The 13,847-nt window shown below is 34.1% G+C and overlaps 1 protein-coding gene across 1 annotated transcript in view; it reads left to right on the top strand.

Annotated features, from left to right (window-relative positions):
• The window catches only part of patj (PATJ crumbs cell polarity complex component), a 165,391-nt gene that overhangs the window by 42,449 nt on the left and 109,095 nt on the right, over window positions 1-13,847 (top strand). Inside the window, exons 19-26 of the mRNA XM_073843627.1 lie at window positions 4,500-4,709; window positions 5,145-5,246; window positions 8,816-9,127; window positions 9,213-9,279; window positions 9,365-9,461; window positions 12,239-12,316; window positions 12,429-12,500; window positions 13,591-13,768. Coding sequence (XP_073699728.1) covers window positions 4,500-4,709; window positions 5,145-5,246; window positions 8,816-9,127; window positions 9,213-9,279; window positions 9,365-9,461; window positions 12,239-12,316; window positions 12,429-12,500; window positions 13,591-13,768 — 1,116 coding nt within the window. The remainder of the gene's footprint in view (window positions 1-4,499; window positions 4,710-5,144; window positions 5,247-8,815; window positions 9,128-9,212; window positions 9,280-9,364; window positions 9,462-12,238; window positions 12,317-12,428; window positions 12,501-13,590; window positions 13,769-13,847) is intronic.

The raw sequence follows: 13,847 nt of genomic DNA on the forward strand, positions 1-13,847 counted from the left end.
GAATGCGTTTTTGAATCATTTCGATGGTTCAAAGCGCCTAACCTGCACATCAATACAGCATTTAGTCTCATCCAGTGAATGTTTTAAAGTAGAGCCATAAATCATCCCGGAGTGTTATTATTTATTTATTGTTGTTTATTTATTGTGGCCTAAAGCTGCAGAAACTGACCAGGGGCTATTTTATTACCGTCGCAGGAAAATAAGCTACCAAATCGACTACAGGACACCGTCCTGAATGTTAATATGTTAAGGAAGGTTATGCAGCCATGAATAATTGTTCTAACGTCATGTTGTCATTTGGATATTAGGATCCAGTTTGTAACGGATCCAAAGGAAGAGGTGTCTGGATTTACTACCATTGTCATGCCGGCACTGTCTGTGCCACCTGTTCTTTTGCCAAACAGCTGCCCACAGCTGTAAGCTTTAAAATAAAAATGCATTGTTTCTCCTTCTTGTGCTTCGCAACTTTTTGCGCTTGCGACTTTTCAATATTAGCTATGAGGAATCTTTGTGCAATGGATGTTAAAGGATTAGTTCACTTCTAGAATAAATATTTCCTGATAATTTACTCAACCCCATGTCATACAAGATGTTCATGTCTTGGTTTTCAATGAAAACATTCCAGGATTTTTTCTCCATATAGCGGACTTAAAAGGTGGCCAACAGGTTGGAGGTCCAAATTGTAGATTCAACACAGCTTCAAAGGGCTCTACACTTTCCCAGCTGATAAATAAGTGTCTTATATACCGAAACAATTGGTAGGTTTCTAAAAAAAACTCAGATTTATATACTTTTTAACTACAAATGCTCATCTTGCACTAGCTCTGCGTTGTGTGTCCACGACTTCACGCGCTGTGTGTTACGGTTACATTCTTCATCTTTGTACTCTGGTTCAAAAAGGTAAGGTTGGGGTGAAAAACTCCTCCTCATTTTCTTATCCAACTTCAGAATCGTCCGACATCATTGTTTTTCCATTTTTGTAAAGAGCATTTGACTTTCTATGTACGTTTACTTTGTTAACACTGGGTCGGTACTTCCACTTACGCGTGACTTTTCCAACGTAACTATGTAATGTTCAAAGTCAAGCTAGAGCAAGATGAGCGTTTGTGGTTAAAAAGTATATTAATTTGTATTGTTTTTAGAAAATGACCAATCATTTTACTACAAAAGACCCTTATTCCTCGGCTGGGATCATGTAGAGCACTTTGAAGCTGCACTGAAACTGAAATTTGGACCTTAAACCCTCATTGAAGTCCACTATATGGAGAAAAACCTTAATTTCTTTTTGACTGATAGAAAAAGAAAAACATCTTGGATGACATTGGGGTGAGTAAATTATAAGGAAATTTGAATTCTGAAGTAAACTAATCCTTTAAAAGATCCATTTATTTCTTAGCGTAAACTTTTTAATAAGCTTACGGACCTCAAATAATCTTTGTGCAATGGAAAGATTTCAGGATGTTAAAGGTTCTTCATGGAACCATTGATTCCAGTAAAGAACCTTTTTAGAAGTTTAGTGTCAAAGAATTTCTGAAATTTTCTTGTCCGTGCCATGGAAGTGGCACCCTCTGTTCTCCTCTCAAGGCAACTACAGTGAGAACAACCAAAAGAAGGATTAGAGAAGAAAAGAAAGCAAAAGACAGACGTCCTGGAGTTCCTGGTATTATGTTCAGCAAGATTGAAGGTGAGGCAGAGCGCAGGAGCAAAACAGATGACTTGGCCTGCCGTTGATTCCTGCGAAACAGCAGATTTACTGTCCGCCTGACAGCGCGCTGAAGAATTTCAACCCGTTCGACAAGCAGGGCCAGCCAAGGGAACGTTCGGCACTCGGAGGAGACAGTTGCAAACCTTAGCCCGGCAAGAAATATGGGAGATCTGGTTCAGCCGCCAGTATAACTGACTGTTTCGAACCACGACATAGACCACAGGGTCCGTTGGCGTTGACCTTAACTAATTAAATCCATTTTTGACTAGCTATTTTTAGCTGTCAGTGGTTATGTGGAAACTCGCCACTCGCTTGGGACTTCTGGGATTGTCGTTTTCTTTGGATCTGGGGATGTTTTTCACACCTGTAACATGAAAGACAGCTGCTCCCCCAATGAGCCATGTACTATACGCCATCTAAATCACATGTGCACTCGGATGGAAACATGAATAAAAAATGGAGCAACCTACTGTAGCTCATTTTCTTTCTATAGTCATCCAATCTGATCGTCATCTTTATTCCGTAGCAGGTGACGTGTTGTCATATTAGGAGCCCCCTGTGCTGGCCTGTTCCACTTGCATTTTTTTCTTTCATATAAAAGCTGCTCTACTGACATCACTGGCCATGTGGGATGAGAGCATGGCTTGGAAAGCAAAGCACGCTTGGCTGGAACCCGGCAGCCGGACAATGCAGCCTGTGTCCTCCTAAAGCGCCAGCTGGAGTGGAACTTCAAATCCTCTCTCCAACTTTTTCCTGTCTCTTTTTTTTCTCTTTCTTTCCCTTCTAACAGGCCTCAGTTCCTCTCGCTCTGAAATTGCTTTTCTCTTCTCGTCTGCTTACCATGCAGCAGTGGCTCACTGGGTAATCAGGGGGCAGTAATTGCTGGGCTTGCTGACCCACTTTTTATGGTTGGGCTGGGTGAAGTTTCCTGGTCTGCTGTCCGCAGTTTCGATCCTTGTCAATAATATATATCTGTGGTCTAAACTTTGACATTTGATGTCTTTTGTGGCCTTGTCCGAAAATGGCAGTTCTGTACGGACACAAAAACGACACACTTTTTATTTTTAACATTAAAGTCGAAGAGATTCGGGTCAGAAATTTCACAAAATCCAAGGATTGTCCGTCTATCAGGTCTTTTGACACGGTTGCTCGTAAATGTTCATGGGCAGATAGATGAGATTACTAATGACTGCGCTCCCGCTTCAGTTTTTACTCTCAAATAACTACTTGTTAATCACTTTTATATTGTCATTCGCCACATAAAAGCCGCCCATATGGGTCATGAAATATATTGTTGGAGACATCAAATCGGTTGAATTGCAGTTTTATGACAGAGCTCCCCAGAGATGTGATTGATACCGTAGCACTTGGGATGTTGGACTCAGAAGTTGGCCTTATTTGGCCTTCAAGCAAGTTAGTCTCGCTCTTTTGGAAGTAGATTTTAAAGAAGTTCACTTCCAGAACAAAAATTTACAGATATTCTGCTCACCCCCTTGTCATCCAAAATGTTCATGTCTTTCTTTCTTCTATGGTGCCCCGAGTTTGAACTTCCAAAATGCAGTTTAAATGCAGCTTTAAACGGTCCCAGCCGATGAAGAAGGGTCTTATCTAGCGAAATTATTGGTTATTTATTAATTTTTTTTATTACAATTTATATACTTTTTACCTCAAACACTTGTCTTGTCTTGCTCTGCAAAAACTCCCATCTTATTTTCTCCCTCAACTTCAAAAATCATTTCAAAATCATCCTACATCGCTGCAGAAGTACAGACAGTGTTTGCTAAGTGAACATGCAAAGAAGATCAAACACCCTTAACAAAAAAGGTACAACAGCGATATAAGACTATTTTAAAATTGAGGGAGAAAATAAGATGGGAGTTTTTCGACATACCCTAACTGTCAAGTTCAGGCAGAGCGAGGCAGAGCAAGCCAAGATGAGCGTTTGATGTTAAAACGTATATATATTGAAATTAAACTGCATTTTAGAAGTTCAAACTCCATTGAAGTCCACTATACTGAAATGTTTTCCTCAAAAAACATAATTTCTTTACAAATGAAGAAAGAAAGACATGAACATCTTGAATGACAAGGGGGTAAGTACATTACATTTTTGTTCTGGACATGAACTTCTCCTTTAATGCAGGGATGTGTTAGGGATGTGGCCGAATTGTGAATCCGTATTCGGAGCGTTGTATCTGGAAAATGAATAATGCATTCTATGGAGCCACTAAAGGGACATGGTTTGCCTCATGTTAGCGGTAGCCTGTTACAGTACATGACATAAAATTTCACCTAAGCAGAGTACAAACATCTAATCTTGTAAAATGTGTGGTAAGTAAAAAAGGTAAAAAGCGAGCGGCTTCCTGATGCCCGCAATTTATATACCGTATAATTACCTAAAGGCATATACCTAAAGATATTTCCTCCCATCTTGTATTTATTCCCTTTAAGGCTTCTGTCGTACATGGTATTTGGATTCAGGCACATCAATAAGACATTTTTTCTTTCTTTCTAGTAGGGTTCAAAGGGTACTGCATAACGGGAATGACTCTGTGACCCTGCTTGTTTGCAAATTTCTATTCTCTGCTTACACAGGTGCTGTTATAATTAAATGTTTGTATTAAAACTTAAACGCAAATAAATTAAACTACAAAAGGCAGTCTTTTTGATCTGCTTTTTGATATGTCTGTGATGTACAGGTTAATTCAGGGTCACTACTGCTCTCATGACTTTTTTCCCCCCTCTTGTGTTTTTCTGTTTGTCTGTTTGCTATGGTCTGCATTGCCCTCTGCAGGACCCTCTGGATGTTGCGCGCTCTGTGATCGTCATCCGCTCTGTGGTGCCTGGAGGGGTAGCGGACATTCATGGCGGGCTCCTCCCGGGTGACCAGCTGGTTTTCGTCAATGACACTCATCTTGACACATGCTCTCTGGCCCAGGCCGTTGAGGTTCTCAAATCCGCCCCGTGTGGAAAAGTCTACCTTGGAATCAGGAAACCGCTGGTGGTAAGAGCTGATATGTAATTATGGCCTCATACTGTTAACATTCAGTGCTGGAGGTGTTTATTTGAGTAAATATTAAAGATAGGTGGGTATTTCTTCAAAGTGTTACTTAGACTTGTGGGTCATTACAATATTTACAATCTTTTTTTTCCACCACAATGTGATTTTATATCTCACAATAGGACTATTTCTTATTTTGAAGTTCATCTCACAATTATCCGCTTCATTTTTTTTTACTGTGCTGAAAGCATAGTGTCATATAAATCAGATGTTTGCAATTAATGTGAATTAGCTTATTAGGTTATAGCATAATAAAAGCATGTTTGGCTTGTAGTTAAATGGTTGGCTCATCCTGCTATTGACACAATGCTACATGTGATATGTTTAGTTTATTTTGCATTGATATTTTGCATTGTTTTGTGTCTGTGTACTATACAGCCAGAGGACAGAGGTACTAGGCAGCAGTCTTCTTGGCCTGTAGAGGGCGCCGATGAGCAACCAGCGGTAAAGCAGGCCATCACTCTCCCATCTATGCAAGAGGTATTCAGAATACTGCTTTAGTTCACTCTTTTGAAAGCAGTAAATACTTTTGTTGAGCATTTATGTGTTAAATTGGCCAAAATGACAGTAAAGACATTTAAATCAGTGACGCTGAAGAGTGGAGTATCGATGCTTGAAAATTTGGCTTTGCGTCACAGGAATAAATTACATTTTAAAATGCATTTTTATTAAAAAAAGATTGTTTCAAATTCTAATAATATTTCACAATTTTACCGTTTTTTTAAGCAAATAAATGCAGACTTGGTGAGTTTTTTTTTTTTTTTTTTTTTGCACAAAATTAAAAGTCTTCCAATCCAAAATCAGTCTTCAATAGATATAAATTTTAATCAAAAAAAATCCAATAAACAGGCTGTTTGCCAATTATACATTGATCTATTTTTCATGAAAAAAAAAATAAAAATATGATTTAAAAATACAATATTAAGCTAGCTTTAACAAAAGCAGAAGTTAGTAAGCTAAAGTTAGGCTAAAAAGTTGAAGATCCCTGGCCTAAACATCCATCGATATGTATCAAAGGAACCCAACTACAGTTGTTATTAACAAAGAGAGCATGAGCTGGAGAGAGAAAGGAAAAGAGCGTGAGCAACAGAAGATGAGCGAGGAAAAAGAGGAACAAATGAGCGAGCCTCATGAGAGGGATCTTTTTGGAGGTGATGCATGACCCCCTCTATGGGCCTTTGAAATGTACCGTATTATCCTTGAATTTTAGCAAAGATGTAATTGAGGCGGCCGAGTCAAGTGCTGCCGTAAATCTACTCAAAACGAGACTAATTGCGCCATTAAGATTTTAGACTCGGCACATTTTTCATGGCAAATTGGTTCTGCTCTCTGCAAGGGTTGGGGGGGGACGAGCGAGAAAGGCGCTGAGTCGGCTTGTTGGAGCGACGCGGGGGAAAAGTGCGCTTTCAGCTCTTATGATCCGTAAGTGTGTGGAAGAGGGAGAGGAGGACAAGCTCCGGCACCCTGTTGCAGGGATAGAAAGAGCTGCTTTGTATGCAGCAGACAGACAGGAGGTGAGATGTCTCTACCCTCCACGCCCACTCCAACATCAGACGTTTCTGTTAGCGGATGATTTAGGGGAGAGGAATGTTAAAAAGGGGTATAAAGTAGCATAGGGATTCAGGAGTTTCGGTATGGGGGGGGGGGGTCGACATGAAAAACTAAACAAAGTTGGAGAGGTTCGGACTGAGTTTAGTACAGCACTTTTCTAAGCATTTAAAGAACATTTACCTTGTATTTGGTAGATGTGGCATTGTGGTTCAAGATTTAGTCTTGTTTCCTGAAGTTTGTGTGTTCAAATCCCTCAAGAATCAATTTCTAAACTACTATTAAAGTGTAATTTAAATGAGCTCCTTAGAAATCAATTCAAAGTTGGACAAGTTTGGAATGAGTGTAGTTCAACTCTTGGGCTAGTTTGCTAAGAATCAACTAAAGGTGACATTTTTGAGAACGAATTATAATAATATGTACATTTGAAGCAGTTTAGACTGAGTTTAATTAAACCCTTGGGCTAGTTTGCTGAGAACCAACTGAAGATGACAGTTTTGACCACGAATTATGAACATTGTAACAAGTTTAGACTGAGTTTAGTTAAATTCTTGTGCTAATTTGCTGAGAATTGACTAAAGATTACATTTTTGAGCATGAATTATGTGCATTTTAAGTTTAGACTGAGTTTAGTAAAACCATTTTAACAAGTTTAGACTAGTCCAAGTCACAATCAACTAAAGATGACATTTTTAAGCACAAAGTATGAACATTGCAAGTTTAGACTGAGTTAAGTTTAACTCTAGGGCCAGTTTGCTGAGAATTAACTAAATACAAAAATTTAAACCACATTACATAAATTTTAACATTTTAACAAGTTTAGACCGAGTTTAGACTCTTGGCTAGTTTGCTAAGAATCTACTAAAGGTGACATTTTTTAGCACAAATTATATAAATATGAACATTTTAACAGGTTTAGACTGAGTTTTGTTAAACTCTTGGGTTAGTTTGCTAAGAATCTACTAAAGGTGACATTTTTGAGCACAAATAATGTAAATATTAACATTTTAACAAGTTTAGACTGAGTTTAGTTAAACTCTTTGGCTAATTTGCTAAGAATCAAAAGTGATGTTTTTGAGCACAAATTATGTAAGTATGAACATTTTAACAGGTTTAGACTGAGTTTAGTTAAACTTTTTGGGCTAGTTTATTCAGAAGATGACATTTCTGAACTCGAATTATATAATTATGAACATTTTAGCAGGTTTAAAATGAGTTTAGTTAAACATCTGGCCTGTTTTGCTAAGAATCAACTAAAGGTGACATTTTTGAGTGACATTTTAACAAGCCTAAACCTAGTTTAGTTGAACTCTTGAGCTAGTTTGTTCAAAATCAACTAAAGGTGACCTTTTTTTTTTTTAACATGAATTTTTATTATTTTAAGTTTAGACTGAGTTTAGTTAAACTCTTGGGCTAGTTTGTTAAGAATGAACTAAAGGTTACATTTTTGAACATGAATTATGAACCTTAGAGAGAGTTTAGTTAAACTCTTGGGGTACTTTGCTAAGAATCAACTAAAGGTGACATTTCCGAGTGACATTTTAAGAGGTTTAGACTGAGTTTAGTTAAACTTTTGGTGTAGTTTGCTAAGAATCAACTAAAGGTGACATTTCTGAGTGACATTTTAACAAGTTTAAACTGAGTTTAGTTAAACTCCTTGAGCTAGTTTGTTAAAAATCAACTAAAGGTGACATTTTTGAACATGAATTGTGAACCTTTTAAGTTTAGACTGAGTTTACTTAAACTCTTGGGGTAGTTTGCTAAGAATCTACTAAAGGTTACCTTTTTTAACACATTATGAACATTTTAAGTTTAGACTGACTTTAGTTAAACTCATCGGGCTAGTTTGTTAAAAATCAACTGAAGTTGACATTTTTGAACATGAATTATGAACCTTTTAAGTTTATACTGAGTTTAGTTAAACTCTTGGGGTAGTTTGCTAAGAATCAACTAAAGGTGACATTTCTGAGTAACACATCTGATGACATTTTTGAGCATGATTTATATAAATATTAATATTTTAACAAGTTAGACCAGGTTTAATTAAACTATTGGGCTATTTTGCTGAGAATCAACAAAAAGCTACATTTTTGAGCACAAGTTATATAAATATGGACATTTTAACAAGTTTAGACTGAGTTTAGTTAAACTCTTGAGCTAGTTTGCTAAGAATCAAATGTGAATTTTTTTTTCAGAAGGTTGCAGAGACAATTCCACAAAAAACTGGTTTATATACTATTATCAATGTGAAGATAAATAAATATTTTTCCTAAAAATGCAAATTTCTTTTTTAATTCAGGCAAATTCTAACTTTTTATTCCTGTGGAACACTAAAGGAGATGTTTAGCAGAAAGTTCAAGCTGCTCTTTTCCATAAAATAATGATGGATTTATACTAAGAAGCTTGAAAAATGCACCATAAAAATGCTTCTGATGTTTTCTTAGCTTTGTGTGAGAAACAGACTGAAATTTAAGTTGAAAAATCATTTTCTTGATGGGTAGGACTTTGAAAGTGGCTCTGTCTTATCTGACAATCTGGACGAGGAACCAGAGCTTATCCTGGACGCTGAGCCCCGCTATGCCTCTCCCCTCACTACCGTTGACCTCCTGCCTGGCCTGGAGCGAGAGATGGCTGTAGATGAAGAAGATGAAGATGATGAACAGCAAGAAATGGACACCATGAGGGATCAAGGGAGCTCCAAGGTCAAGGGCGACAGCCTGCCTTCATACTGGAGTGAGAAGACTCGCTCCTGGGAAGAACCAACACCATACAGCCCCTACCAGTTCAACACAGAACCTGATACACAAGAACAGGTTTTAAATTAGTATTCTTTATTGAGAACATTCAAGATATAATTTCATTTAATTTGGGGGTGTATTGAAGTATTTTTTTGTTCAGTTTGCAGAGATGGACGATGAGCTTTCCACAAGCTTTGAGAAGATGCAACTCCCGCAAATTCCCCTCAGTGAGTGTTTGTCTTTAAAACAAGCCTGTTTCAGTATTACATACTGTCATTCAGTGCAGTTTGACATTTATACGTCTGTTCTCAGGTCAGACTGACACATGGATAGAAGCAGCAGACAGCGAGGCAGACTCTGACTACAGAAACGAAGGCTCAGAGCTTACTTTGACCGACACAGACACTGAGTGAGTCTCCATCTGCAAAAAACACACACGCACGTCTCTATCCATCACTCAACTAACTTCAGTTTACAAACAAATTACCTTGTTGTAATCATTCGGCTTATTTTTATAAATACACACAAGCAGATAGCAAGCGACAGGTTTTTCATCTCTTTACCTGTAAAAGCACACAGTAAATTTATTATGACTGCTTAAACAAATTGTATGCAGCTTTTTTATTGAGATTGGTGCCTTGTGTGGAATTTTAATTGGCATGGTAATGTTTTCTAATAGAACGTTAACGCCACCTGCTGGACAAATGTGGTGCTTGAAATGTTAACAAGGCCCTTACAAAACTAAAAGATGTAAAAAAAAAAATAGTAATAATAATAATAATAAGCCGATATTTAAATTAAACCGTTTGTGTGTTAATCTTAGTTTAGAGATTTATGATTTTTACTATGTTACAAGTATTAGAAAACGATCATGCTTATCTTAATTATGAAAATGAGTTCATTATGATAATTTGCGCTAACGCCAAGCTATAACCCAGGTGTGGTAGAGAAATTGAGGAAAAGTGAGAAACGGATATAAAACGGCGTTATTAACAACACAATGAAAGGTGTCAAATTGGTGTGAAACGCAGCTGAGACTCCAGCTGTTTTTGACAACAGTTTAATAGAAAGTGTGTGTGTGTGTGTGTGTGTGTGTGTGAGAGAGAGAGAGAGAGTCCTTTTTGGTTTGTGCTCATACATGTTTTTGGAAATTAATTGCAAATTAATAATTTTATTTACTGTGCACAATTTGATGTTTAGACAGAGAGAAATATTTTATTATATTATTAATAAAATAAATAACTAAAAGTTAAATACATTTTTTTTAATAAAATATACATTTAATAAAAAACTAAAAAATAAAAATAATATAATTAAAATAAAATTTTAAATATAAAATAAAATAATTTTTAAGTATAATTAAAAACAAATAAATAAATATATATTGCACAATTTGTTGTTTGGAAAGAAATATTTTATTATATTATTATAAATATAAAAAAATAAAAGTTAAATAAAAATTGTAAATAAAACATACATTTTAATAAAAAATATAAACGATATAATTGAAATAAAATGTAAAAATATATAAAATAAAAATACATTTTTAAATATAATTAAAAATAAATAAATAAATACACACACACACACATATGTGACCCTGGACCACAAAACCAGTCTTAAGTCGCTGGGGTATATTTGTAGCAATAGCCAAAAATACATTGCATGGGTCAAAATTTTAGATTTTTTTTTTATGCCAAAAATCATTAAGAAATTAAGTAAAGTTCATGTTCCATGAAGATTTTTTGTCAAATTCCTACTGTAAACATATCAAAATGTAATTTTTGATTTGTAATATGCATTAAGAACCTAATTTGGACAACTTTTAAAGGTGATTTTCTCAGTCTTTTTGATTTTTTTGCATCCTCAGATTTCTGATTTCAAATAGATGTATCTCAGTCAAATATTGTCCTATCCTAACAAACCATACATCAATAGAAAGGTTATTTATTGAGCTTTCATATGATGTATATATCTCATTTTTGTCAAATTTAACCTTATGACTGGTTTTGTGGTCCAGGGTCACATATATAAACACTGTTCTTTTTTGGTTTGTGCTCATACTTGTTTTTGGAAATTAATACATTTATTTATTTATTTAATTATTTATATATACATTACAATAAAAAAAATATAAAAAATAAGGTAAATAATTTGTAAATAAAACCTACATTTTAATAAAACAAAAATAAAATATAAACGTAATATAATTAAAATAAAATTATAAATATATAAAACAAAAATAAATTTTTAAATGTAATTAAAAAAAACAGTAATATTGTGAAAATGTTAATGCAATTTGAAATAGTGGTTTTCTATTTTAATATACTTTAAAATATAATTTATTCCTGTGATGCAAAGCAAAGAATGCTGTGATGATTAAAGTATTACAGGTTCCAAAAAAATACTGAGAAGCATAACTGTTTCCAACATTAATAATAAAAGTAATAAATCGGTTTATTAGAATGATTTCTATCATGTGACACTGAAGACTGGAGTAATGGCCAATGAAAATTCTGCTTTGCATCATAGAAATAAATGATATTTGAAAGTATATTAAAAAATAAACTTATTTTGAATAGCTATAGCATCAATTAAATGATATCAATAAATGTAATGTAATATTAAGAGCTATTGTTGTTATTATTATTAGTGTAGAATTCAATTGTATACAAAATGTATTTTAACACTATGAAATAACAATGTATTTTTTATTTTAAATGAAATATATTATAATGTTACATTATTTGTATTATATAGCATTTATTTAATTTGTGTAGCACACATAAACAAACAAATAAATATGTTCTAGTCATATGTTTTAGCTCTGGTTATTATTTAGTAATATGTTGATTTAATGTTTTTTTTTTTCATCAGAGATTTTAAATCAAAGTCTGCTGGATGACTTTAAGTTCCTCCGCTTTTCTTTATCCATTATTAATCATACTTTATTCTTCCCTGATATTACATTGGAAATCATTTGTTCATGCTGTTTAATCAAGTGAAATATTTAAGAATTAATTTGATTTGCTTTTGTGAACCTAATGTGAGTGTGATTGAGTCGGAATCACTGTTTATTCTGCGTAAGCCTGATAAGTCTGATTTAGTCTGGTGTATGTGACTAAGGCCAACTCTGTGACTGTAATACATCTATAAAGGATTTGTGCGCTTGGTTTCTCTCTGCAGATCTGCACAGCGCACTTCCTCTCGGAGCAGGAAGAGAAGAAGCCAGGGGGCTGCTGGTTCAGTCAGAGAAGACCACAGGTAGACTTTCACAGGCTTTCTGGAATTTCTAATCAGTTTATTTTAGAATTTGATGGTAAATTTAATAATGGTTAAACTTGTTATAAATGTACAGTGAATGTGTTGTCCGCAGTGATCTGCCTGAAAGAGAGGAGGGAGAAGGTGAAGAGACGCCTGCGTTCAGTCACTGGGGTGCACCACGCAGGTAAAACACAGTGTCACGTGATCCTTCAGAAATCATTCTGATATGCTAATTTATTAACAGTGTTGGAAACAGTTGTGCTGCTTAATTTTTTTTTTTTTAGGATTCTTTGATAAATAAAAAGTTAAAAAGAATTTAATTTAATACATTTTATAATATTTTATTTTATTTTATATCTGTTGATGAAGCTCAGTTGACCTTAATAGAAGCAGGAATTGATGTGCTGATTTGATGTTTTTGTATCATAAAACGAAATAAGCCTTTGCACTTCTTTTTCCTATTATATTATATTATATTTTAATATTTTAAATTTAATTAATAATTTATTATTAATATTATTATTGCAGATCACCTTTTAGACGCAAATTAATTCAGATATTAACATTTTTATTTTATGTTAATGTAGCTAATATTTATTTTAATTATCTTTTTTTATTAGTTATTTATTATTATTATTATTGTAGATCATCGTTTAGGCACAAACAAATTCAGAAATTAATGCAATTTTTATTTTCTTTATTTTCTGTTTCTGATTTCATTATTTTATTATAAATTAATAATTTATTATAAATGAATTAATTGCTAATAAATTATTAATTAATAATAAATATACATTTATTAAATAAATATTATTTAATAAATATTATTAATGAATAATAAATTAATATAATCAATCAAATTAATAAGATTAAAAAATATTATAATATAATGCTAATTTTATTTTATTTTCTGTTAATTATAGCTAATATGACTTCATCAATTTATTTATTATTTAATGATTTATTATTATTATTGTTGTTGTTGATCACCTTTTAGGCACAAACAAGTTCAGAAATTAAAATGCTATTTTGTTTTTTATTTTATTTTATTTTATTATTTTTTTTTTCATTTTTTTTTTTTTTATGCTCAGCTGACCTTCATAGAAACTGGAAGTGATGGGCTGATTTGATGTTTTTGTATCTAAGATCAATCAAATAAGCCTCTGCTCTATATTATATTATATTATATTATATTATATATGTAATCTCTTGTAATAATATTTTAAAGTAACAAAAATGAATGAATTAATTTCTGTGTTTATTTTTGGTCTCAGAGTGGAGGTGTGGCCAGAGCCGCAGGAGTCTCTGGGTATCAGCATAGTGGGCGGCCGCACCGTTATAAAGAGGCTGAAGAACGGAGAAGAACTGAAGGGCATTTTCATCAAACAGGTGCTGCCAGACAGCCCAGCTGGACGCACGGGTGCCCTTAAAACAGGAGACAAGATCTTACAGGTCTGAGAACCACACACAGACATCTTCAAACACATTTGCTCTTAATATAACCGCTTTATCTGTTGACATTAATATTCTG

Source organism: Garra rufa, chromosome 7 (assembly GCF_049309525.1).
Source record: "Garra rufa chromosome 7, GarRuf1.0, whole genome shotgun sequence".
NCBI classification, from domain to species: domain Eukaryota; kingdom Metazoa; phylum Chordata; class Actinopteri; order Cypriniformes; family Cyprinidae; genus Garra; species Garra rufa.